The sequence below is a fragment of the Salvelinus fontinalis genome, chromosome 3 (assembly GCF_029448725.1).
Source record: "Salvelinus fontinalis isolate EN_2023a chromosome 3, ASM2944872v1, whole genome shotgun sequence".
NCBI classification, from domain to species: Eukaryota; Metazoa; Chordata; class Actinopteri; order Salmoniformes; family Salmonidae; genus Salvelinus; species Salvelinus fontinalis.
Window position 1 is genome coordinate 31,045,572 of NC_074667.1, and position 25,569 is coordinate 31,071,140.

General features: G+C 42.1%; 1 protein-coding gene across 1 annotated transcript in view; it reads right to left on the bottom strand.

The window, feature by feature from the left end:
* LOC129843631 (receptor-type tyrosine-protein phosphatase gamma-like) overlaps positions 1-25,569 on the bottom strand; it is a 282,617-nt gene that overhangs the window by 195,150 nt on the left and 61,898 nt on the right. Inside the window, exon 2 of the mRNA XM_055912307.1 lies at positions 17,339-17,449. Within this exon, the coding sequence (XP_055768282.1) occupies positions 17,339-17,449 (111 nt within the window). The remainder of the gene's footprint in view (positions 1-17,338; positions 17,450-25,569) is intronic.

Genomic DNA, 25,569 nt, shown 5'->3' on the forward strand with positions numbered 1-25,569 from the left:
AGCCATTTCTCTCCAGGAAAAACATCAGGGACAGACTGATATTCTGCAAAAGGTACAGGGGTTGGACTGCTGAGGACTGGGGCAAAGTCGTTTTCTCTGATGAATCCCCTTTCCGATTGTTTGGGGCATCCGGAAAAAAGCTTGTCCGGAGAAGACAAGTTGGGCGCTACCATCAGTCCTGTGTCATGCCAACAGTAAAGCATCCTGACACAATTCATGTGTGGGGTTGCTTCTCAGCCAAGTGCATGGGCTCACTCACAATTTTGCCTAAGAACACAGCCATGAATAAAGAATGGTACCAACACATCCTCCGAGAGCAACTTCTCACAACCATCCGGGAACAGTTTGGTGACAACAATGCCTTTTCCAGCATGATGGAGCACCTTGCCATAAGGCAAAAGTGATAACTAAGTGGCTCGGGGAACAAAACATTGATATTATGGGTCCATGGCCAGGAAACTCCCCAGATCTTAATCCCATTGAGAACTTGTGGTCGATCCTCAAGAGGCGGGTGGACAAGCAAAAACCCACAAATTCTGACAAACTCCAAGCATTGATTATGCAAGAATGGGCTGCCATCAGTCAGGATGTGGCAGAAGTTAATTGACAGCATGCCAAGGCGGATATTGACTCTTTGCATCAACTTCATGTAATTGTCAATAAAAGCCTTTGACACTTATGAAATGCTTGTAATTATACTTCAGTATTCCATAGTAACATCTGACAAAAATATCTAGACACTGAAGCAGCAAACTTTGTGGAAATTAATATTTGTGTCATTCTCAAAACTTTTGGCCACGACTGTACTTGTTAGCTAACCTTGCTAACCTTCAGATTATAAGTGGAGTTTGAAAACAGCTCCCCTTGTGGTCAGTGCCTATATTACCAAATATCCCAGTATGGCACAAGGTCGGTATGAAAATGTGGATACCGCCCAAGCCTAACACACACACACACACACACACACACACACACACACACACACACACACACACACACACACACACACACACAGGGGGGTTATAAGCAATGGGTGTTACACTGCCGTCATCGCAGGAAGACGTGTGTATATGTGCATCTGTGTGTCTGAGCCACAGAGTGTGACCGTAAATGCACATTGGAGCACGTCTGCACCAGCAGCCTCAGCCATGTGAATACGTCTCTCCACTCCAGTCTGAATGACTTCAGTCCCCTACCCTGACAGAGTACCCTTTCTGACTGGGCTGTCAGGCCTAATCCATGGCAACACAGTTCAAATCCCGAGGCTACCTACTGTACCAAACCACCAATGTTCTCATAGACCAGAGATGGGAGAGAAGAGGTGATGCAATGTCGATTTAAAACACTTTCTGCACATAAACTACTATCTGAGAAATACCGACTGGTCTGCGCATCCTGACATCAACACTGGACTATTATGTAGCCATAGCGTCAACAAAGACATAGTATGTAACAGTAGCATTGCCACAAATTCATTGGTCGGTGGGCTTGCAGAAATGTGGGTGGGCCAGCTAACTTCCTGGGGCAAAGAGAAAAATGAGTTTTATAGCTAATTTCATGCAATTCTACACATTTTGCCATGAGGCTGAGAGAACATTTGTAAAGCTAATTAAGCTAAAATATGTGCAAAAAATTTACAAAATATTTGTAACACCTGCTCTTTCCTTGACAGACTGAGCAGGTAAATCCAGTTGAAAGATATGGTCCCTTACTGATGTCACCTGTTAAACCCACTTAAATCAGTGTCGATGAAGGAGAGGTTAAAGAAGGATTTGTAAGCCTTGAGACAATTGAGACATGGACTGTGTATGTGTGCCAGTCAGAGGGTGAATGGACAAGACAAATGATTTAAGTGCCTTTGAACAGGGTATGGTAGTAGGTGCCAGGCGCACCGGTTTGAGTGTGTCAAGAACTGGGATTTTCACGCTCAACAGTTTCCCGTGTGCATCAAGAATGGTCCACCACCCATAGGACACCCAACAAAATTAACACAACTGTGAGGAGCATTGGAGTCAACATGGGCCAGCATTCGACACCTTGCAGAGTCTATGCCCTGACGAATTTAGGCTGTTCTGTGGGAAAGAGGGTGTGCAACTCAATATTAGGAAGGTGTTCCTAATGTTTTGTACAGTCAGTGTAGGCGTGATTATGATAAAGCCACTGGATTATTAGCTGTCTTGTTTGCTATATTAACAAATGATGTAGGCGGTGGCATGGTGCATTTGGCCATGCACACAGTAATATATATGTATGCCTCAATGCGGTCATATTCACTGCTTGCTATGAATTCTATATGATAGTGTTAAGGTAAAAAGACAAATAATGTACCATTTGGAACACTGACAAGTAGAGAGCATAAAACCAAATCTGACTGGGTGGCCTGGCTCCCCAGTGGATGGGCCCACCTGTGCCTACGTGGCTGGTATGTAAAGTGGATGGGATAATACAATACTGGCCTCCTCTTCTCCCGTGGCTTAACCGATCAATAAGTCAAGTTGCCGCCATCTTACGAGTTCCAACACAACTTTGCTATATAGTGACTTTTATCGTGTTTATCTTCACTTTTTTTTGTACAGAAAGTTCATGCTATTATTACATGTGACCACCAAGGACTTCTGGACATCAGATCGACAGTTACTAACCTTGATTTCGAACTTCAAATAAGACTTCAACCCCGAATCAGCTGTTCCACTGCTCATACCGGACTCTATTCCTTTGTTCCATGGGCTACCAAAACGCTGCAGGCGTAGGCACGGGAGACGAGGAGGAGTCATGGTGGAAGTGATGCGAAAAGAAACCGAACGGCGCACCCCTCTGTTCTATTGGCAAATGTCCAGTCCCTCGAGAATAAGCTGGATGAGCTTTGTTCGAGAGTCTCCTCTCGAAGAGACTTGAAAAGAGAGACTTGAGAGAGACTTGAAAAGCTGCAACATTATATGTCTTAATAAAATGTGGGTGGATAATAAAACGTGGATGGATAATGGCACTATGCACCTAGCAATTGGTGGATTCTCCATGCAGCTGCAAGGTCGTACAGCAGCTTTGGAGTTGAAAGGAGATGGAGTGGATTTCTTCTTAAAGAACAACTGGTACGCTGCTCTCCATGGCCGACGTAGAGCAAAACAAGTCCGCCGGGCCAGACAGAATACCAGGGCTCGTTCTCAAAGCATGCGCAGACCAGCTGGCAAGAGTCTTCACAGACATTTTCAATCTATCCTTGTTCCAGTCTGTAATTCCAACATGTTTCAAGCTGACCACCATTATCCCTGTTCCCAAGAGCTCCAACATAACCTGCCTTAAACGACTGTCGCCCTGTAAAACTCACATCTGTAATTATGAAGTGCTTCGAAAGGCTCGTCATGACACACATCAACACAATCATCCCAGACCCACTTCAATTTGCATACCGCACCAACAGTTCCACAGATGACGCAACCTCATTTGCACTTCACACTGCCGTCTCCCACCTGGACAAGAGGGGAAATAACTATGTGAGAATGCTGTTCAGATTACAGCTCGGCTTTCAACACCATTGATCATCACCGCTTGGTATAGGCAAATGCACAGCCCTTGACCGCAAAGCGGTCGGAACAACAGGCTCCGAGACAGCTTCTACCCCCAAGCCATACGACTGCTAAATAGCCAGACTGCTAAATAGCCAGACTGCTAAATAGCCAGACTGCTAAATAGCCAGACTGCTAAATAGCCAGACTGCTAAATAGCCAGACTGCTAAATAGCCAGACTGCTAAATAGTAAATGAATGGTACCTGAACTATCTGCACTCTATCTGCACTGACCCTACGCACATTCACTACACTATATATACACACACTCACTCAACCACACTACATCGACACTCCCACACAAAACCCTCCCCCACACACACACATACCGACACAACACAAACACACGTACACATTAAAACACACTCACACACACGTTTTACACTCATCATTTGCTGCTGCTACTCTGTTCTTTATTTTACTCTTAGTAAAGTGTTATCTATCCTGATGCCTAGTCACTACTCCCTGTACATAGCTCAATTATTGAGTTTTTGTTTTTTTTATTCCCTGTGTTATTTTATTTTTTAAACTCTGCATTGTTTGGAAAGGCTCGTAAGCATAAGCAAGGCAACTTGATTTGGTCTGGTGACACCTTCCATAGAGCACAATGACAATAGAGTCGAGTGTAGTATTTTCAATGGAACATCCCTTTAACTAGCCTGGTGAGTCCTTCTATAAAGCACAATGCCTCGTTTTAGAGTCAATCAGGGGGAACAGTGTTTAAACAGAGCAGGTAGTCTGCCTCCTCTCTAGCCTCTGTTCTGTTCAGCCACATCTTCATTTGCCTTGGCTCAGTGACCACCGCAGAACCACCAGAACGGAAGAGAGAGGGGGGAGGAGGAGAGATAAAAGGGGAAGGAAGAGCGGAGAGAGGGGGGGCTAAAGGAAAGAGTGAGTGAGTGAGTGAGTGAGTGAGTGAGTGAGTGAGTGAGTGAGTGAGTCAACACACACACAGCAACAGCATGTAATGTCTGTTTTAATCATGGCTAGCATACACATCGGTAAACAAGAGGTTAACAAAGAGAAAGACAGTACTCCCTCACTCTGCCTCAGGATTGGGGTGGTAGGGAGGTAGTTGGACACTAGCCATGAGAATAGACAGCTCTATTAGTACTTCATTACCCTTGTGAAAGGTGAGGTAAGGGGTTGCTAACTGTGAGGCACCATCCTTCTCTGGGTCTCCTAGGAGTATAAGATCAGAACTCTACTCTAAGATAAAGGCAGCGGAGGAGCTTGGCGCTCCACTGTACATCTCTCTCCAGAGGCGTGTTGAGGCCCAGTCCCAGAGAGAGCAGAGCAAAGCGACTCCTCTCCCCTCCCCTCTCCTCTTTTCAACTTTCCTCCAGTCATTCACTGCTGGTAGCATATTTCCTTACACGGGGTGGGCATGTCAACATCACCCCGTCCTCCCTTTCCCCTGCTCTCTCCCTCCCTCCCCCTCCACCCCGCGCCTCACCCTCGGCAGTGGGGCACGGAGCTGTTAGCGACACACCCCACTCCCTCCTCTCACCACCTTCCCCCTGACTTGGAGTCACCCAATTAGAGGCAGCGGTAGCCAGCAGGGAGCCGCATGCCGAGCCAGGCTACACCCAGCCCTGTGGAGGGAGGAGAGGAGGCCCTTAGAGGCCTGCCTAGCTGATCCACAGCCTGGGAGAGTATCCTTCAGCCCCACCTTTAGGCCCAGCACACCAAGCTAATCAACCATCTCTCCATCACCATGACGATGCAGTGCCAACACTGACTGGAGACAGTACATCTGAGTGGATCCATCATGCTCCACTGACCGTGACAGACTGACTGACTGCACTGCATGTGTGTTCAAGTGGAACTCTACGTATCTCATGGACTCAAAAGCGTTGTACAGTCGAATTCAGCACAAACTTGAATGAGTGTTAGGCGAATGAGTCATTCGGTTCACATCCGAGCTAGCTTTTAAAATCAGAATACAATGCCTGGATGCAGACACGGAATATGTGCCCAACAATGTCAATCTTTGGAACAGATATAATGTCTACTTGAATATGATTTTAATATCGAATCCAACTGGTTTCGTTCAACTGCAGGGCAATATAAAAGCTCCAAATAAAACAGTAATAACTAGACCCTCACCGCCAGAGAAAAACGTAAAGAACCAAAGAGCGATAGAAGAGGAGGTTAATGAAAAAGCTGCAGAAAGAGAGATGAAGAAAATAGACAAACAACGCAGAACTATGTTCCGGAGGAGGCCTCATTGGTGCTAGATATCATAACTCTTATGAAAAAATGCCTACGTGCGCATACGCACACACGCCTTGAATAACCTTTCATTATATTCCAGGGTGTGGATTTCTGTGTACCTTATTTAGTGGTTCATTAGTAAAATATACACACTGCAGGAAAGTGAGACGGTACCCACCGAGTGTTTCCCACCACTTTTGTACTGCTAATGTGGAAGGTTTAGGCTAGATTAAGAAATAGGTTAGGTTAACCTTCTCTTAAAGACACGCTCCAGAACTTTGGCGACTACTAAGTCTTTTATTAAACCTCCCGTTTTGGACTGGATGTGTCAATGTGTAGTTCATAAATGCATAATATATGAGCAGAACTACTGCCTTACCTCAATTTGCCTCGGAATCCCTAGTTCTCCGGGACTGGGCCTCAATTTCAGTGACAGCCTTCAAGATGCACACACAGCAGAGCGAGAGAAACGACGTGACGCACATATGTGACGTAGTACACACGAGCGCTACTTTCAGAGCTACTGGCTAAAAAGTATACAAAAGTACTGGAGAATCTCTTTAATGTGGTAAAGTGTAGATCAGAATATTCAAATCTGTACTGCATTATCTATCCTGTCATTTGCACCTGCAACGTTGGGACTTCCTACATCGGCATTAGGCAGTCTTCCCAGGCAGAGAAAAAGTCCATAAAGAAAATGGGAAATACAGACTTCTGATTGATGCAGTGAAATACTTACACAACACTAGAGAGGCTTATTGAAAGTTTAAAAGCTAAAAAGCAATACAACCTGAGATCCAGACTGGTAAATAATACAAAAGCCTGTCTCCTGGGAACTGAGTGGAATATAGAGGAGGCTCAGACGCACACTGTTGAGTCTAGTGGCAGGCGAAATAAATCACAACATATGCCGGAGAGTACACCATCCGACCCTGCCGCTCAACCTCCGCCATTCTTCCTCTCTTTCCATTTCTACTATTTTCTTTCATCCTCTCTTTCCCAACATACCTGTATGCCATCCAGTATGCCATCTAACCATCCAACCCTACCGCTCAACCTCAAATTCTCCAGCTTTCTCCTCCTTTCTTGCTTTCACAACACACCCAGTATACCATCCAGTCTCTCAAGGTCTCGTAGCACATTCCATCTTCCCTGGAATATATACATGAACCATTTTCCATCCTAGAAATGTGGAATAAGCAAAGGCTATGATTTGTGGTCAAACAGACAGAAAAGGGATCCTAGAAACAGTATTGGTATTTGAAACACATCAAAACACAATAATGTTGAAGTAAATACCTTTGCCAACTAATATCAACACTTATATTTCGTTTTGGAGAAATGATTTGCCTTCTGTAAGTTTAAGAAACATTGCATTGTGCTTTGTAATTGTGTTACCAAACACCCACATACTACATATTTAAGATATTTTCTCATTTCTCTTCCTCATGAGGTAACAAGTAAAGGTAGACATACCAATTAGTTTAGTGTTTTTAATGATACCTAGTTTGTTAATGAATTATTCAGTAACAAAATTACAGCAATTTAATTGGCTATAATGGGATCTCATAGTAGTCACAAACCACAGTTGGGTCACCTGCTACTGTCCTCCCTTCCGCTGGCATACTGTTATGTTCAGCTCATAACTGTTTACTTTCTCTTTCTGTCATCTGGTGGTCAAAGCAAGCCTGTGAAAACAGTCTGGACAACCCTTCCCTGTCTCTCTCGGTCTTTCTTTCTTTTTCTCCCACTCTCTGTCTTTCTTTCTATTTCTCCCTCTCTCTGTCTTTCTTTCTTTTTCTCTCTCTCTCTGTCTTTCTTTCTTTTTCTCCCTCTCTCTGTCTTTCTTTCTTTTTCTCCCTCTCTCTGTCTTTCTTTCTTTTTCTCCCTCTCTCTGTCTTTCTTTCTTTTTCTCCCTCTCTCTGTCTTTCTTTCTTTTTCTCCCTCTCTTTGTCTCTCTCTCTCTCGCTCTGTCTCCTTTCTTTGTCCCTCTCCGTCTCTCTCTGTCTCTCTCTCACCTTCTTTCTTTGTCTCTCTTGCTCTCTCTCTCACTCTTTCATTGTCTCCCTCTCTTTCTCTTTCATTGTCTCCCTCTCTATTTCTCCCTCTCTTTCTTTTTCTCCCTCTCTTTCTCCCTATCTTTCTTTTTTGTTGTCTCCCTCTTTCTTTGTCTCCCTCTCTCTCACTTTCTTTGTCTCTCACTCTCTCTCCTTCTTTCTTTGTCACTCTCTCTGTCTCTCTCTCTTTATCTCTCTCTCACTCTTTCTTTGTCTCTCACTCTCTCTCCTTTGTCTCTCTCTCTCTTTCTGTCTCTCTCTCTTTATCTCTCTCTCACTCTCTCCCCCTCTCGTTGTCTCCCTCTTTCATTGTCCCTTTCTTTCTCTTTCATTGTCTCCCTCTCTATTTCTCCCTCTCTTTCTATTTCTCCCTCTCTGTCTCCCTATCTTTCTCTTTCTTTGTCTCCCTCTTTCTTTGTCTCCCTCTCTCTCTCTTTGTCTCTCTCTCTCTCTCGCTCTGTCTGTCTCTCTCTCACTCAATTCAATTCAATTCGCTTTATTGGCATGACGTAACAATGTACATATTGCCAAAGCTTATTTTGGTTATTTACAATATAAAAATAAATAAAAATTAGAATCAAAATTGTCAACGGGACAACAGTAACAACAATAACCAAGGGTCACAATAACCATACATTCAACAATAACAATAAGCATACAGTAGAGGACATGTGCAGGTTGATTGGTCTGTCAGACACTGTCCCTCAACTTATGGCAGGCAGCAATGTAGTGCGCTGCCAACCCACAGCTCTCTGCGTCCTCCCCCAACAGAACGGGTAGCCTACTCTCATCAGAGAGGTCTTTGAAACCTTGAATAAGGGTTTCAAATTTGGGAAAATGACACTCTAATTGTTTTATATTTTTGACATTTTGTCAGGAAATGCAGCTCCGTCTCAGGTTCTGCTGTGGTGCAGTGGTTGCACAGCCTTTCCTCTACAGGGAGCCAGGTTTTCCTGTGTCTACCCTTCTCGATGGCAAGGCTGTGCTCACTGAGCCTGTACTTTGTCAAGGTTTTGATCAGTAACCATGGTGAAATATTTAGCCACAGTGTACTGTCGATTTAGGGCCAGATAGCACTCCATTTTGCTTTGTGTTTGTGCTTGTGTTTCCCAATAAGCAAAATAGTTTTGTTTTGACTGTGTTGTAATTTGGTTTATTCTGATTGATTGGATGTTCTGGTCCTGCGGCTTCAGTGTGTTAGTAGAACAAGTTTGTGAACTCAGCCCCAGGACCAGCTGAATGAGGGGACTCTTTTCTTTGCTCAGCTATTGGCATTGCAGGGCTTGGTAATGATATGAGAGGGGGTCACTGTATTTTAGATTTTAGATTTAGTTTCCAAAACTGAATTACTCTTTTTATAGTTTTTATTATTAGTGGATATTGGCTTAATTCTGCCCTGCATGCATTGTTTGTAGTTTTCCTCTGGACATGTAGGAGAATCTTACAGAACTCTGCATGCAGGGTCTCAATGGAGTGTTTGTCCCAGTTGATGAAATCTTGTTTTACAAGTGGACCCCACACCTTTTGTCTCTCTCCTGCTCTCTCTTTGTCTCTTTCTTTGACTCTCTCACTCTCTCTTTCTTTGTTTCTCTCACTCTCTCTTTCTTTGTCTCTCTCACTCTCTCTTTATTTGATTCTCTCTCTCTCTTTGTCTCTCGCTATGTCTCTCTCTTTCTTCCTTTGTCTCTCCCTCTTTCTTTGTCTCTCTCACTTGCTCTCTCTTTATTTGTCTCTCTCTCTCTCACTCTCTCTCACTCTTTGTCTCTCTCTCTCTCTCACTCTTTGTCTCTCTCTCTCTCACTCTTTGTCTCTCTCTCTCTCACTCTTTGTCTCTCCCTCACTCTTTGTCTCTCCCTCACTCTTTGTCTCTCCCTCACTCTTTGTCTCTCCCTCAGTCTTTGTCTCTCCCTCAGTCTTTGTCTCTCCCTCAGTCTTTGTCTCTCCCTCAGTCTTTGTCTCTCCCTCAGTCTTTGTCTCTCCCTCAGTCTTTGTCTCTCCCTCAGTCTTTGTCTCTCCCTCAGTCTTTGTCTCTCCCTCAGTCTTTGTCTCTCCCTCAGTCTTTGTCTCTCCCTCAGTCTTTGTCTCTCTCTCTTTCTTTATCTCTCTCTCTTTCTTTATCTCTCTCTTTCTTTATCTCTCTCTTTCTTTGTCTCTCTCTCTTTCTTTGTCTCTCTCTCTTTCTTTGTCTCTCTCTCTTTCTTTATCTCTCTCTTTCTTTGTCTCTCACTCTTTCTTTGTCTCTCCCTCTTTCTTTGTCTCTCCCTCTTTCTTTGTCTCTCCCTCTTTCTTTGTCTCTCCCTCTTTCTTTGTCTCTCCCTCTTTCTTTGTCTCTCCCTCTTTCTTTGTCTCTCCCTCTTTCTTTGTCTCTCCCTCTTTCTTTGTCTCTCCCTCAGTCTTTGTCTCTCCCTCAGTCTTTGTCTCTCCCTCAGTCTTTGTCTCTCCCTCAGTCTTTGTCTCTCCCTCAGTCTTTGTCTCTCTCTCTTTCTTTATCTCTCTCTTTCTTTATCTCTCTCTTTCTTTATCTCTCTCTTTCTTTGTCTCTCTCTCTTTCTTTGTCTCTCTCTCTTTCTTTGTCTCTCTCTCTTTCTTTATCTCTCTCTTTCTTTGTCTCTCACTCTTTCTTTGTCTCTCCCTCTTTCTTTGTCTCTCCCTCTTTCTTTGTCTCTCCCTCTTTCTTTGTCTCTCCCTCTTTCTTTGTCTCTCCCTCTTTCTTTGTCTCTCCCTCTTTCTTTGTCTCTCCCTCTTTCTTTGTCTCTCCCTCTTTCTTTGTCTCTCCCTCAGTCTTTGTCTCTCCCTCAGTCTTTGTCTCTCCCTCAGTCTTTGTCTCTCCCTCAGTCTTTGTCTCTCTCTCTTTCTTTATCTCTCTCTCTTTCTTTATCTCTCTCTTTCTTTATCTCTCTCTTTCTTTGTCTCTCTCTCTTTCTTTGTCTCTCTCTCTTTCTTTGTCTCTCTCTCTTTCTTTATCTCTCTCTTTCTTTGTCTCTCACTCTTTCTTTGTCTCTCCCTCTTTCTTTGTCTCTCCCTCTTTCTTTGTCTCTCCCTCTTTCTTTGTCTCTCCCTCTTTCTTTGTCTCTCCCTCTTTCTTTGTCTCTCCCTCTTTCTTTGTCTCTCCCTCTTTCTTTGTCTCTCCCTCTTTCTTTGTCTCTCCCTCTTTCTTTGTCTCTCCCTCTTTCTTTGTCTCTCCCTCTTTCTTTGTCTCTCCCTCTTTCTTTGTCTCTCCCTCTTTCTTTGTCTCTCCCTCTTTCTTTGTCTCTCCCTCTCACTCTCTTAATTTGTCTCTCTCTCTCTCTCTCACTGACACCCAACAACTACCCTCTTACCATTTATTGTAACAAACAACCTCACCCGCAGAGCACCGCCACCGGACGTTCATGGACATTGAAAAGTAGCTGAAATTTGGTAGGTCAATACTTGCCGGACCAAATCTGAACCAATATTCTTTCTGCAGACGTCATTGACACTAAATTCAGAGCAGATAATTAGCAGACTTTTGGAAAACATGGTCACATGGTGCACACAGTGCTTCTGACTACATATTCGCCTAACACCACCAAGCACACAGAGGCTAAGGAGCTTTTAGCTGTCTGAATCGCTCTAGTTCAGTGTCAACACAGGTGCAGTGTCAAAGCACGAAGACAGGGTTGAGTAGATAACATGATACATGAAATGGCTGTAGAGGTTAGGGTATGTGCAAAGTGCTATGAAGACAAAAGCAATTACAGTAAAACTACCTTGACCACATTCTGAAGTAAAACATATCCAATAGCTTTATTTGAGTGTTTAGGGATATTGCACAAATGAATGTCAGAATGTTGTGTACTAGTGTTGTCACGATACCAGTATCACGATACCAGGAAGTAAGGAAGCAATGTATAGAAAACATGTAACGGATAACATCTCTTAAGGAAAACAGTCCTAATGTTGGAAAAAGTTGCCTTGTGTGGTCACCAAGAGTCCCATTTGCAAGCTATAGCACACACTATTTTACAAAAGTAGGTTTTAAAAGGACCGTGGAGTTGAGTCTGCTTTGTGTTTTCTTTCTTGCCAAGGAAAAGCTGGTTTCGTACTGCAGTAACAGAGTTGACATCACAACAGTAAATGTTCTGAGTAGTTGGTATTATAGGTGCAACCAGTTTCCTTCTCCTCTCCAAGGAGATACAGCATCAACGAGAAGGAAAAGTGTACAAAGACTAATTTCATCCTACTTTACGCTCCAGGCGAAACCACATTGGGAATATAACCGTTAAAATCAGTTCATTCAGATCTCTTTCCATTAAGGTAAAATGGAATGTGAAAGAGGTTTTAACAGTTTTTCAAATGATCCTTTCCTTTTAAAATCATTTTAAATATAAGTGGTTTTTACAAGACTGCAGGCAGTGTTAAAATTAGTAGGAGGGAGATAGTGAGAGTGAATTTTCAAGGATAATATACAATTCAGGGGCAGAATATCATTAATTTCCATCTCATTTCAGCCTTGTCCTACTCAGACGGCCTGAGAGCACTCTCTTCATGTCATTATCTAATGGAAAATTTGCTCAGTTAGTAGATATGAATAGGACCAGGAACACTACTAGCTTTCAAATTAAAATTCAAGCCGCTGATTTTGAGGATCTCAGTGGAGTAGCTGGCTAGCAGCACAATGATTTAAATAAATAAATACATGTATCCTGAAAACACACAAAAAATACAAAAGTATGTGGACACTCCTTCAAATTAGTAGATTCTGACATTTCAGCCACACCCGTTGCTCACAGGTGTATAAAAATCGAGCACACGGCCATGCAATCTCCATAGACAAACATTGACAGTAGAATGACCTTACTGAAGAGCTCAGTGACTGTCAAAGTGGCACTGTCATAGGGCGCCACCTGTCCAACAAGTCAGTTAGTCAATTTCTGCCCAGCTAGAGCTGCCCCCGGTCAACGGTAAGTGCTGTTATTGTGAAGTGGAAACGTCTAGGGCTCAGCTGCGAAGTGGTAGGCCACACAAACTCACAGGAACCGCAGAGTGCTGAAGTGCGTAGCATGTCTAAATCATCTGTCCTCGGTTGCAACCCTCACTACCGAGTTCCAAACTGAGTTCAAAGCAACGTCAGCACAATATATGTTCGTAAGGAGCTTCATGAAATGGGTTTTCATAGGCTTGTGTGCGGCTGCTCAGCTAAGATCACCATGCGCAATTCCAAGCATCGGCTGGAGTGGTGTAAAGCTCGCCGCCATTGGACTCCGGAGCAGTGGAAACGAGTTCTCCGGAATGATGAATGATGCTTCACCATCTGGCAGTCCAACGGACAAATCTGGGTTTGGCGGACGCCAGGAGAACCCAATGCATAGTGACAACTGTAAAGTTTGGTGGAGGAGGAATAATGGTCTAGGGCTGTTTTTCATGGTTCGGGCTAGAACCCTAAGTTCCAGTGAGGGGAAATCTTAACACTACAGCATACAATGACATTCTAGATCATTCTATGCTTCCAACTATGTGGCAACAGTGTGGGAAAGGCCCATTTCTGTTTCAGCATGACAATGCCACTGTGCAAAAAGCGACGTCCATAATGAAATCGTTTGCCAAGATTGGTGTGGGAGAACTTGACAGGCCTGAACAGAGCCCTGAACTGAAACCCATTGAACACCTTTGGGATGAATTGGAATGCCGACTGTGTGCCAGGCCTAATCGGCCAACATCAATGCCTGATCCCACTAATATATATATATATATATATATATATATATATATATATATATATATATATATAGTGCTAGTTAAAAGTTTGGACACACCTACTGATTCAATGGGCTTTTCTTTATTTTTACTAAGTTCTACATTGTAGAATAATACTGAAGATATCAAAACTATGAAATAACTCATATGAAACCATGTAGCAACCAAAAAACTTAAACAAATCAAAATAGATTTTATATTTGAGATTCTTCAAAGTAGCCACCCCCTTTGACTTGATTGACAGCTCTGCACGCTCTTGGCATTCTCTCAATCAGCTTCATGTGGTAGACACCTGGAATGCATTTCAATTAACAGGTGTGCCTTGTTAGAAGTACATTTGTTGAATTTCTTTCCTTGTTAATGCGTTTGAGCCAATCAGCTGTGTTGTGACAAATTAGGGGTGGCATACAGAAGATAGCCCTATCTGATAAAAGACCAAGTCAATATTATGGCAAGAACAGCTCAAATAAGCAAAGAGAAACGACAGTCCGTCATTAATTTAAGACATGAAGGTCAGTCAATGCGGAAAATTTCAAAAACGTTGAAAGTTTCTTAAAGTGCAGTCACAAAAACCATCAAGCGCCATGATGAAACCGGCTCTCATGAGGACCGCCACAGGAATGGAAGACCCAGAGTTACCTCTAATGAACTTATCCTCTGCAGCAGAGTTAACTGAACCTCAGATTGCAGCCCTAATAAATGTTTCACAGAGCTCAACAGACACATCTCAACATCAACTGTTCAGAGGAGATATCAATCTTTCTATTCTGGTTAGAGACAGTTTGTGCTGTTCTGTGAAGGGAGTAGTAAAGAGCGTAGTAGGAGATCTTCAGTTTCTTGGCAATTTCTCGCATGGAAAAGCCTTCATTTCTCAGAACAAGAATAGACTGACAAGTTTCAGAAGAAAGGTCTTTGTTTATGGCCATTTTGAGCCTGTAATCGAACCCACAAATGCTGATGCTTCAGATACTCAAGTAGACTAAAGAATGACAGTTTTATTGCTTCTTTAAATCAGAACAGTTTTCATCTGTGCTAACATAATTGCAAAAGGTTCTTTTAATGATCAATCAGCCTAACATAAACTTGGATTAGCTAACACAACGTGCCATTGGAACACAGGAGTGATGGTTGCTGATAATTGGCCTCTGTACATCTATGTAGATATTCCATTTAGAAAATCTGCCGTTTACAGCTACAACAGTCATTTACAACAATGTCTATACTGTATTTCGGATCAATTTGATGTCATTTTTTTAAAAAACAAGGGAATTTACAAGTGACCCCAAACTTTTGAACGGTAGAAGACATACAATGCATTTGTAAAGTACTCAGACCCCTTGACTTTTTCCACATTTTGTTACATTACAGCCTTATTCTAAAATTGATTAAATCGGATTTTGTCCTCATTAATCTACACACAATACCCCATAAAGACAACGCAAAAACAGGTGTATATACAAAACTGAAATATTTATGTAAGTATTCAGACCCTTTACTCAGTACTTTTTCGAAGCACCTTTGGCAGTGATTACAGCCTTGAGTCTTCTTGGGTATGACGCTACAAGCATGGCACACCTGTATTTGGGGAGTTTCACCTATTCTTCTCTGCAGATCCTCTGGAGCTCTGTCAGGTTGGATGGGGACCGTCACTGCAAAGCTATTTTCAGGTCTCTCCAGAGAGAGAGAGAGTGTAATCGGGTTCAAGTCTGGGCTCTCGCTGGGCCACTCATTGATATTCAGAGACTTGTTTCGAAGCCACTCCTGCATTGTCTTGGCTGTGTGCTTAGGGTTGTTGTCCTGTTGAAAGGTGAACCTTCGCCCCACAGTCTGAGGTCCTGAGCGCTCTGGAGCAGGTTTTCATCAAGGATCTCTATACTTTACTTTGTTCATCTTTCCCTCGATCCTCACTCCCAGTACCTGCCGCTGAAACACATCCCCAAAGCATGATGCTGCCACAACCATGCTTCACCGTAGGGATGGTGCCAGTTTTACTCCAGATGTGACGTTAGGTATACAGGCCAATAAGTTCAATCTGAGTTTCATCAGACCAGAGAATCTTGTTTCTCATGGTCTAAGAGTCTTTAGGTGCCTTTTGGCAAACTCCAAGTGTGCTGTCATGTGCATTTTACTGAGGAGTGGCTTCCGTCTGGTCACTCTGCCATAAAGGCCTGATTGCTGGAGTGCTACAGAGATGGTTGTCCTTCTGGAAGAATCTCCCATCTCCACAGAGGAACTACGGAGCTCTTTCAGAGTAACCATCGGGTTCTTGGTCACCTCCCTGACCAAGGCCCTTCTCCCCCGATTGCTCAGTTTTGCCGGGCGGCCAGTTCTAGGAAGAGTCTTGGTGGTTCCAAACTTTTTCCATTTAAGAATGATGGAGGCCACTGTTTTTCTGGGGTCCTTCAATGATGCGGAAATATTTTAGTACCGTTTCCCAGAACTGTGCCTCGACACAATCCTGTCTCGGAGCTCTACGGACAATTCCTTCGACCTCATGGCTTGGTTTTTGCCTTGACATGCATTGTCAACTGTGGGACCTTATATAGACAGGTGTGCGCCTTTCCAAATCATGTCCAATCAATTGAATTTACCACAGGTGGACTCAATTTAAGTTGGAGAAACATCTCAAAGATGATCAATGGAAACAGAATGCACCTCAGCTCAATTTCGAGTCTCCTAGCAAAGGGTCTGAATACTTATGTAAATAAGGTATTTCAGTTTATTTCCTTTTTATAAACGTGCAAACATTTATAAAAACCTGTTTTCACTTCGTCATTATGGGTTATGTTGTGTAGATTGAGGAGGAAAATGTTTTATTGAATACATTTTAGAATAAGGCTGTAACGTAACATCCCATATCATAAACATGTCATAAATAAAAGGCAAAGTAAATGTACGCATGGGGAATCATCGAGTACATCTGAAACCTTGTTGAAGGCTGCCCAGCCACATACAGTCCAACTCATCATCAGACCTTGTGAGAGAGTGACAGTTTTCTGGGCTCAGCTGTAATACAAAATGTGCCAATTTCGCTCTAGCACACTTTAATATGACCTGATATCTTACAATCAGTAGAGGTGAACAGTGCCCTATAGATAATTGTACCGTAATATAAAAATGTCTGGGATGTTTCTCGTATAACATGGTATTAAGGATCCACAGCCATTTAGGACATAGATTTTTCCTGGGATACAGTTTCTTCCAGCCAGTGCATCCCTCCAGGACTATCAGTTTAAGTAGCGATTATAAGGTGCACACATGCATAACAGAAACATAAATATATCTGTTTAAAGATCCTTCTCTGCCACAGGCCCAGTGCTGGAGGAACAGAGTGATAAATGTGGATCTCTGTAGCTGAATGGTGCTCACAGGGACAACACAAGTCCCTACTCTAGCACAGAATCCTCCATAACACACATCCAAAACTACTCCCTGTAGCTACCAGTCAGAGGGAGTGTGAGGGAAAGAGGGAGAGAGTCAAATAGAAAGGGAAGGAGTTGGATTAAAATAAAAATTTGGAGGGCAGCAGAAATAGGGAAGGAGTTAGAGAGAAGGGAGAAGAGTTGGGACAGAGAGATGGAAGAGGAAGAGAGGGTTACTGTTAAGTAATACATCTCTACTGCCACAGTCCAGTTAGGTTTGACCTCTCTAATGATATTGATCAGTGTAGAGCATAGAGTTCGAACCTTAGAGAGGATGTAGGGTTAGAATTTGTGGCACAAGCGGTCAGCCATCTTGCCTGGGGACATAGTTGTATCTCTATGAAGTAGAAGAGGACTCACCGGAATAAGCCCAGTAGGAGTTTCCTCCTGTGGCCCTCCTCTCCCTCACCCCGCCCCCCATGCTCCCATGGTGCTCCTCTCCTACTGACACCGACTGGCCACCCTGTAGAGCTAAAAAACACAGAAACAGAGGTTAGATAGAATGTTGAGCATAAATATTTAAAACACTACATTTATATAGAGACTTTACAAAAATATAAATGCAACATGTAAAGTGCTGGTGAAAATGTTTCATGAGCAGAAATAAAAGATCCCAGAATTGTTCCATGTACACAATAAATGTATTTCTCACAGATTTCGTGTACACATTTGTTTACATCCCTGTTAGTGAGCATTCCTACTTTGCCAAGATAATCCATCCCCTTGACAGGTGTGTCATATCAAGAAGCTGATTAAACAGCATGATCATTACACAGGTGCATATAGTGGTGGGGACAAAAGGACATTCTAAAATGTGCAGTTTTGTCACACAGCGCCACTGATGTGCAATTGGCATGCCGACTACAGGAATGTCCATCAGAGCTGTTCACAGAGAATCAAATGTTCATTTCTCTACCATAAGCCGCCTCCAACGTCATTTTAGAGAATTTGGCAGTACGCCCAAGCGACCATACAAGCGAAGAATTTCTGCACAAACTGTCAGAAACCATCTCAGGAACTCATCTGCGTGCTTGTTGTCCTCACCAGGGTCTTGACATGACTGCAGTTCGGAGTCGTAACGGATTTCAGTGGGCAAACGCTTACCTTCGATGACACCTGGCACGCTGGAGAAGTGTGCTTTCATGGATGAATCCCAGTTTCAACTGTACCCGGGCAGATGGCAGACAGCATGTATGGTGTCGTGTGGGCGAGTGATTTGATGATGTCAACGTTGTGAACAGAGTGCCCCATGGTGGCGGTGGGGTTATGGTATGGGCGGCATAAGCTTCAGACAACAAACACAATTGCATTTTATCGATAGCAATTGGAATGCTCAGAGACATCGTGATGAGATCCTGAGGCCCATTGTCGTGCTATCATCCGCCGCCATCACCTCATGTTTCAGCATGATAATGCACGGTCCCATGTCGCAAGGATCTGTAAACAATTCTGAAAATGTCCCAGTTATTCCATGGCCTGTATACTCACAAGACATGTCACCCATTGAGCATGTTTGGGATGCAAATATCCAGCAACTTCGCACAACCATTGAAGGAGGAGTGGGACAATATTGCACAGGCCACAATCAACAGCCTGATCAATTCCACACAAAGAAGATGTGTCGAGATGCATGAGGCAAATGGTGGTCACACCAGACACTGACTTGATCGACGCACCTACCTTTTAAAAAAAAAACATATCTGTGACCAACAGATGCATATTTGTAATCCCAGTCATGTGAAATCCATAAATTAGGGTCTAATGAATTTATTTCAACAAACTGATTTCCTTATATGAATTGTAACCCTGCAAAATCTTTACAAATTTTGTATGTTGCATTTGTATTTTTGTTCAGTGTAATTTTTTTAACTTTTTTTATTTCACCTTTATTTAAATATATATATTAAATATACACTGAGTGCATAAAACATTATGAACACCTGCACCTTCCATGACATAGACTGACCAGGTGAATCCAGGTGAAAGCTATGATCCCTTATTGATGTCACTTGTTAAATCCACTTCAATCAGTGTAGCTGAAGGGGACAAGGCAGGTTAAAGAAGGATTTTTAAGCCTTGAGACAATTGAGACATAGATTGTGTATGTGTGCCATTCAGAAGGTGAATGGGCAAGACAAAAAATGTAAGTGCCTTTGAACGGGGAAATGGTAGTACATGCCAGGCGCACCGGTTTGTGTCAAGAACTGCAACGCTTCTGGGTTTTTCATGCTCAACAGTTTCTTGTGTGTATCAAGAATGGTCCACCACCCAAAGGACATCCAGCCAACTTGACACAAATGTGAGAAGCATTGGAGTCAACAAGGGCCACCATCCCCGTGGAACACTTTCGACACCTTGTTGAGTCCAAGCCCCAATAAATGTAGGCTGTTCTGAGGGCAAAAAGGTGGGCAACTCAATTTTAGAAAAGTGTTCTTAATGTTTTTTTTACACTCAAGTGATGGACAATTACATTGAATTCCCCAAATATGGCATTTTATCATCTAATATTTGTTTGAAGAAAGTCATATGGTAGTTTTGCGGAATACATTATATCAACCAGTCTTTCAGAAAAACTACTTTTCATTCAAAAAATTATAATAATTCTAACAGCAAAGCAAAGTAATGAAATGCTAAAGTGTTCCAGGTCTTTGTATGTTTAACTCTAGGGACAAATGTTGCTGTCTCAGACCGCTGAGTAGGACCTAGAACAGTCTGGGAACACATCGAAGCGATGAAGAGAATGAATAAAGAAAGGAACAATTCTGTGAACCTCTAACAGCACAACTTTGAAGAGTGGAAATGTAGATGGGTGTGGGTGGGATAACTCCTGAGAGATCAAAGTATTTTTTTTGGGGGGGGGGGGGGGGGTTGTGGTGCAACAGAACATGGGTAGGATAGTGTACTTCTTGTATATCATCCACTGACACAAAGGTTAATCAAACAAACTGGAAACAATAGAACACTATGAAAAACGTTGGGGAAACCAGGCCTAGTAGTCATAGCTGGCTTTGAAAAGGCTTTTGATAAAGTACGACTGGAATTTATATATAAATGCCTGGAATATTACAATTTTGGAGAATCTCTTAAAGTGGGTTAAAGTTATGTATAGTATCCCAAGGTGTACTACTTCTCAGAAAGTACTAAACTGTCAAGAGGAGTAAAACCACCCGTCTCCCGGGTGGCGCAGTGGTCTAGGGAACTGCATTGCAGTGCTAGCTGCGCCACCAGAGTCTCTGGGTTCGCGCCCAGGCTGGGCTGGGCTGGGTTCGCGCACAGGCTCTGTCGCAGCCGGCCGCAACCGGGAGGTCCGTGGGGCGGGAGGTCCGTGGGGCGACGCACAATTGGCATAGCGTCGTCCGGGTTAGGGAGGATTTGGCCGGTAGGGATATCCTTGTCTCAGTATGTAAAATGTACTGAAATGTAAAAAATGTAATAAAATGTATGTATGTAAGTCGCTCTGGATAAGAGCGTCTGCTAAATGACAACAAAAAAAAAAAAGTTAAAAATGTAAAACAAGGTTGTCCACATATCAATTTATTATGACAATCGAAATGTTAGCTATTAAAATCAGATTCAACGATAATTTCAGATCAGAAAAAAAATACAACATTTACATTTCCGTGTAGGTTACGAATGAAATGTTCTGACGGTAGAGTGGACATACTCAGTATTTATGTCCCGAAAGGAAGAAATTATCTCACTAAAATACATTTTATAGAAAGTAAACAAAAATAGATAAGATCTTGCTACCATGGAAAGGAAAATACCCTGATTAACTCTTTGGTCATATCCCAGTTCACCTATTTGCTTATGGCCCTGCCTACACCTAACAACCTGTTTTTTAAATTATATGAGCAAAAAATATTCAATTTTATTTGGAATAGCAAGCCAGACAAAATTAAAACGGGCCTATTGAATTCGGAGGGCAGAAATTATTACATTTTTTATAATTATACTTTTCACTAAAGCCTTCAGTCATACAAAAGCTATACTTAAATCCAAACTGGTTCTCTAGCAGATTAGTAAGAATGTCTCACCCCGTATTCAAGAATGGTCTTTTTCCCTTCATTCAGATTACAACCTCTCACTTTCGGTCATTTGAAAAATCTCCAAAAATATCACTATTTTTAAACAAGCCATAGAAAGTTGGTTGCAATTTCAGTTTAATCTACCAGAAAAAAAACAATAAATATTACAACAAGTGTTACGGTTATACTCAAATATACTAATTAATAAAAAAACATTTTTGTAAAAATGTGAAACAAAATAGCACAGTTGAAATAAATATGGCAAATATAAATAAAACCGGATGGTCGTCAGAGATAAATGGAAGGAGTTATTAAGGATAGCTGAAGATAAGTCATGTAAAATATACTGTGTCCGTAAAATGTATACAGTATGTATAAACTGGAAGTAGAAGACTAAATGGTGTTGACCATTAGTTTACTCCAATTAGGGGAGGGGTGGTAGTGTTAAGGGAAAATAATAAAGGAAAATATATATTTTTTAAATGACCAGTTAAAAGTTTGGTCACACCTACTCATTCAAGGGTTTTCTTATTTTTACTACTACATTGTAGGATAATAGTGAAGACATCAAACCTATGAAAGAAGACATATGGAATCATGTAGTAACCAAACAAAGAGTGTTAAGCAAATCAAAATACATTTTATATTTTACATTCTTCAAAGAAAGCCACCCTTTGCCTTGATGACAGCTTTGCAAACTCTTGGCATTCTCTCAACCAGCTTCATGAGGAATTCTATTCCAACAGTCTTGAAGGAGTTTTTGTTGGCTGCTTTTCCTTCACTCTGCGGTCCAATTCACCGCAAACCTTTGGTTTGCAGAATGCTGTGGTAGTCATGCTTGTTAAGTGTGCCTTGAATTCTAAATAAATAACAGACAGTGTTACCAGCAAAGCACCATCACACCTCCTCTTCCATGCTTCGCGGTGGGAACCACACATGCGGAAATGATCCCTTCAACTACTCTTGAGTCTCACAAAATCACGGCGGTTGGAACCAAAAATCAAAAATTTGGACTCATCAGACCAAAGGACAGATTTCCACCACTCTAATGTCCATTGCTCGTGTTTATTGGCCAAAGCAAGTCTCTTCTTATTGGTGTCTTTAGTAGTGGTTTCTTTCCAGCAATTTGAGCATGAAGGCCTGATTAATGCAGTCTCCTCTGAACAGTTGATGTTGAGATGTGTCTATTACTTGAACTCTGAAGCATTTATTTGGGTCGCAATCTGAGGTGATCTTGTCCTCTGCAGCAGAGGTAAGCCTGGATCTTCCTTTCCTGTGGCGGTCCTCATGAGAACCAGATTCATCATAGCGCTTGATGGTTTTGGCGACTGCACTTGAAGAAACTTTCCAAGTTCTTTATAATGTTCCGCATTGTCTGACCTTACTGTCTTAAAGTAATGATGGACTGTCATTTCTCTTTGCTTATGTGTGCTGTTCCTGCCATAATATGGACTTGGTCTTTTACCAAATTGGCATATATTCTGTATACCACCCCTAACTTGTCACAACACAACTGATTGGCCCAAACACATTAAGGAAAGAAATTCCACAAATGTACTTTTAACAAGGCCCATCTGTTAATTGAAATGGACTCTAGGTGACTACCTCATGAAGCTGGTTGAGAGAATGTCAAGAGTGTGCAAAGCTGTCATCAAGGCAAAGGGTGGCTATTTGAAGAATCTCAAATATAAAATATATTTTGATTTGTTTAACACTTTTTTGGTCACTACATGATTCCGTATGTATTATTTCATAGTTGTCATGTCTTCACTATTATTCTACATTGCATAAAATAGTAAAATAAATAAAAACCCTTGAATGATATGTGTGTCCAAACTTTTGACAGATACTGTACAGTTATTTAAAAAAATATATGGGCAACTGGAAATTATGCAGACAATTACATTGATAGAAGCCAGATTGTATTTGCAATATTAAAGATGATCCACCCCCTAAATAATTTTTTAAAAACATATTAATCAAACAATATCTACTGTATGCACTTCTTCTGTCACTCCTAGAGCTATGACGATAAATCCATACCCATAATTTACGTTTTTTGTCCACATCGCCTAGCTCAAATTAATTCCCTTTCATCAAGCAACACTGTTTGGCCCTCCATCTTGTAGTGATGGAGGGAAAGTAAGATGGAGAGAGAGTTCAGTCTGGGGGTATACGGCCAGAAACCTGGAGTTTGATTGGCTCACAGATCATACCAGCAGAAGCAGGAGAAGACCACCCCCCCACGAGACCACCATACCCTGTACCCACATCCCAGGTGTCATCATTGCTGCAAACAATGTAATCATTTTTACTCCTCATCGCCTCCTGTGTGGACCATCTAACCTACAGTATGTGTCTCGGTCTTCCATCTGTGTGGACCTTAAATCAGAAGTAATGAACACCACCATCCGGGTTGATCCAGGGGGGAAGTGAAACAACAGGAATGGCTTCCCTCAGATACGCTAAGCCCGCTCTCACACACACTCACCATCCATCAACTCCATTCAGACGCTGCCTGGCATCCCTGAACAAACTATATTCTGGAAATTGATGAAGAGGCTGCACTGTACACAGACATATGAACTACAATTTGGTCATATCCAAATGGTAAAAAAACGAGTCCTGCTATAGGATGGAGTGAAAAAGCTTGTTTCGGGAGTTTTAGAGTACTGTTCCTTCATTACGCCCACTTAGGGGCTGAGTGAGTCACACACACATAGGTACATTTAGTTGAGCAGCTGTGTTAGCTGCAGTCTGCAGGAGAGAGACGCTGTATCCCAACATGCAGAGCCCAGAGATGCTGGGTTCTGCTGGCGTAGGCTGTGAATTTGCACCTCAGGAGGTGGTAGCTACCGAGCCTGCAAAATGGTAACAGATTGACGCTGAGACGAAGATCTTTCCCTTTAAACGTATGCCAAACAAAAACCATTGATTGCAAAGTTAACCAAACAACTCTATGCGCAAGGACTACTTTTAACAATACTTTTGACAAAAACACATTTCCTAGAGAAGACCAGTGGTGATCTAAAGTTTGGTAACAGAATAATGGTAAAATCTCCCTCCGTTCTTTATGTGACCACGTTTTCCAAAAACTCTTAAATATCAGCTCCGATTTAAGATTCAAAGATGTCTGCAGAAAGAATGGGGTGTCAGCTATGACATGACAGCTTGAGTTTGAAAAAATATATTTTGGAACCAAAAGTAAGTGAAGTGGATTAACCCTAGGTAACAGAACGATGGTAACAGAATGGCATCATGGGTCCCGGATCTGTGCTATACAGAAATTCATAATTATGAACATCATTCTCTTCATTCTCGAAATGTATCCTGAATTAGGTCCACAAAGGAAGAAAAATGTAATATCCTCATTTGCATGTTTATTCTAAACACGGGCTATTATTCTAATGCACTCCGGCCCCCAAACAAGACCACATTTGGTTGGTCCGGCCCAGACCAAATCTGTACCAATCATAGATGTCTAAGTTTCAGAGGTTTGAACAGTACAGCACAGCACAGTAAAGTACAGTACAGCAGAGTAGGATAGAATTCAATAAAGTAGAGTATAGTTCAGTACAGTTCAGTACATTAAGTAAATTATACCGTACTCTACTCTAGTGTGCTCTACTATACTGTATTGTACCACACTCTACTGTACAGTAGGGATTCATATTATACAGGAATCTACCAAGTTTCAATACCGGAATTAATTCACGTTTATCTCAAGAGTCCAGGGAAATAACGCAAAAATAGGAAGTTCCCATTTAAAGTGTTTAAAACCAAGATATGGTCACTATGCCACCTGTGTCACAACGTAAAGAGGTCAGAGCAAATTAAACAGATTTTTAGTAATGTAGTAAATAGTGAATTGTGCGTAGGCCTATCACATTTGTGACTGTCTGAAGAGTCAGGCACATCTTTTAAAGGCTATACTGTAGAGGTTTCCTGTAGTGGTTTTTAACTGTATTCGGGTCGTGTTTGCAGTCCGGCAGTGTTAATTACGTGTGTGCTTTGAATTTATGGTGACCTTGTGTGAAGTAAATACACTAGGCTAAAGGCTTCCATGCGACAACCTGTTTGGATAATGTGCTATTACATGTTGTGTATTTTGTGGAACTTCATTAGCGCCGACATTTTGTACTTTTTTTGTAATTGAATATATATTTTGGGGGGAAATAGGGACAGTCCCGGGAACCCGGTAACCCATGTTAATCCCTACTGTACAGTACTAAAGGTATAACGATTTACCGATACGCATTGGTCCCTGAGTCAAATGTCTAACCCTTTACACTTGTGGGATTTTGCCATTATGGATAAGGCTAAATTGAATTGTTTCTTACAGAAGAAATATGAAAAGCATAAGCATGGTAGCAATTGAAAGGGAACAGTTTGGAGATTATGGGAATATTATTAGACCAAAATTGAGGACACAACAGTTCACCTGACACAAGACTAAATCTAAACATTACACTTGATTTTATGTGTATTTTACATTTACTGTACTTTTCGCCGCATTTGTTGATAACAAAATCGGAGAATATTTTGGACTGCTCAATTTGGCCG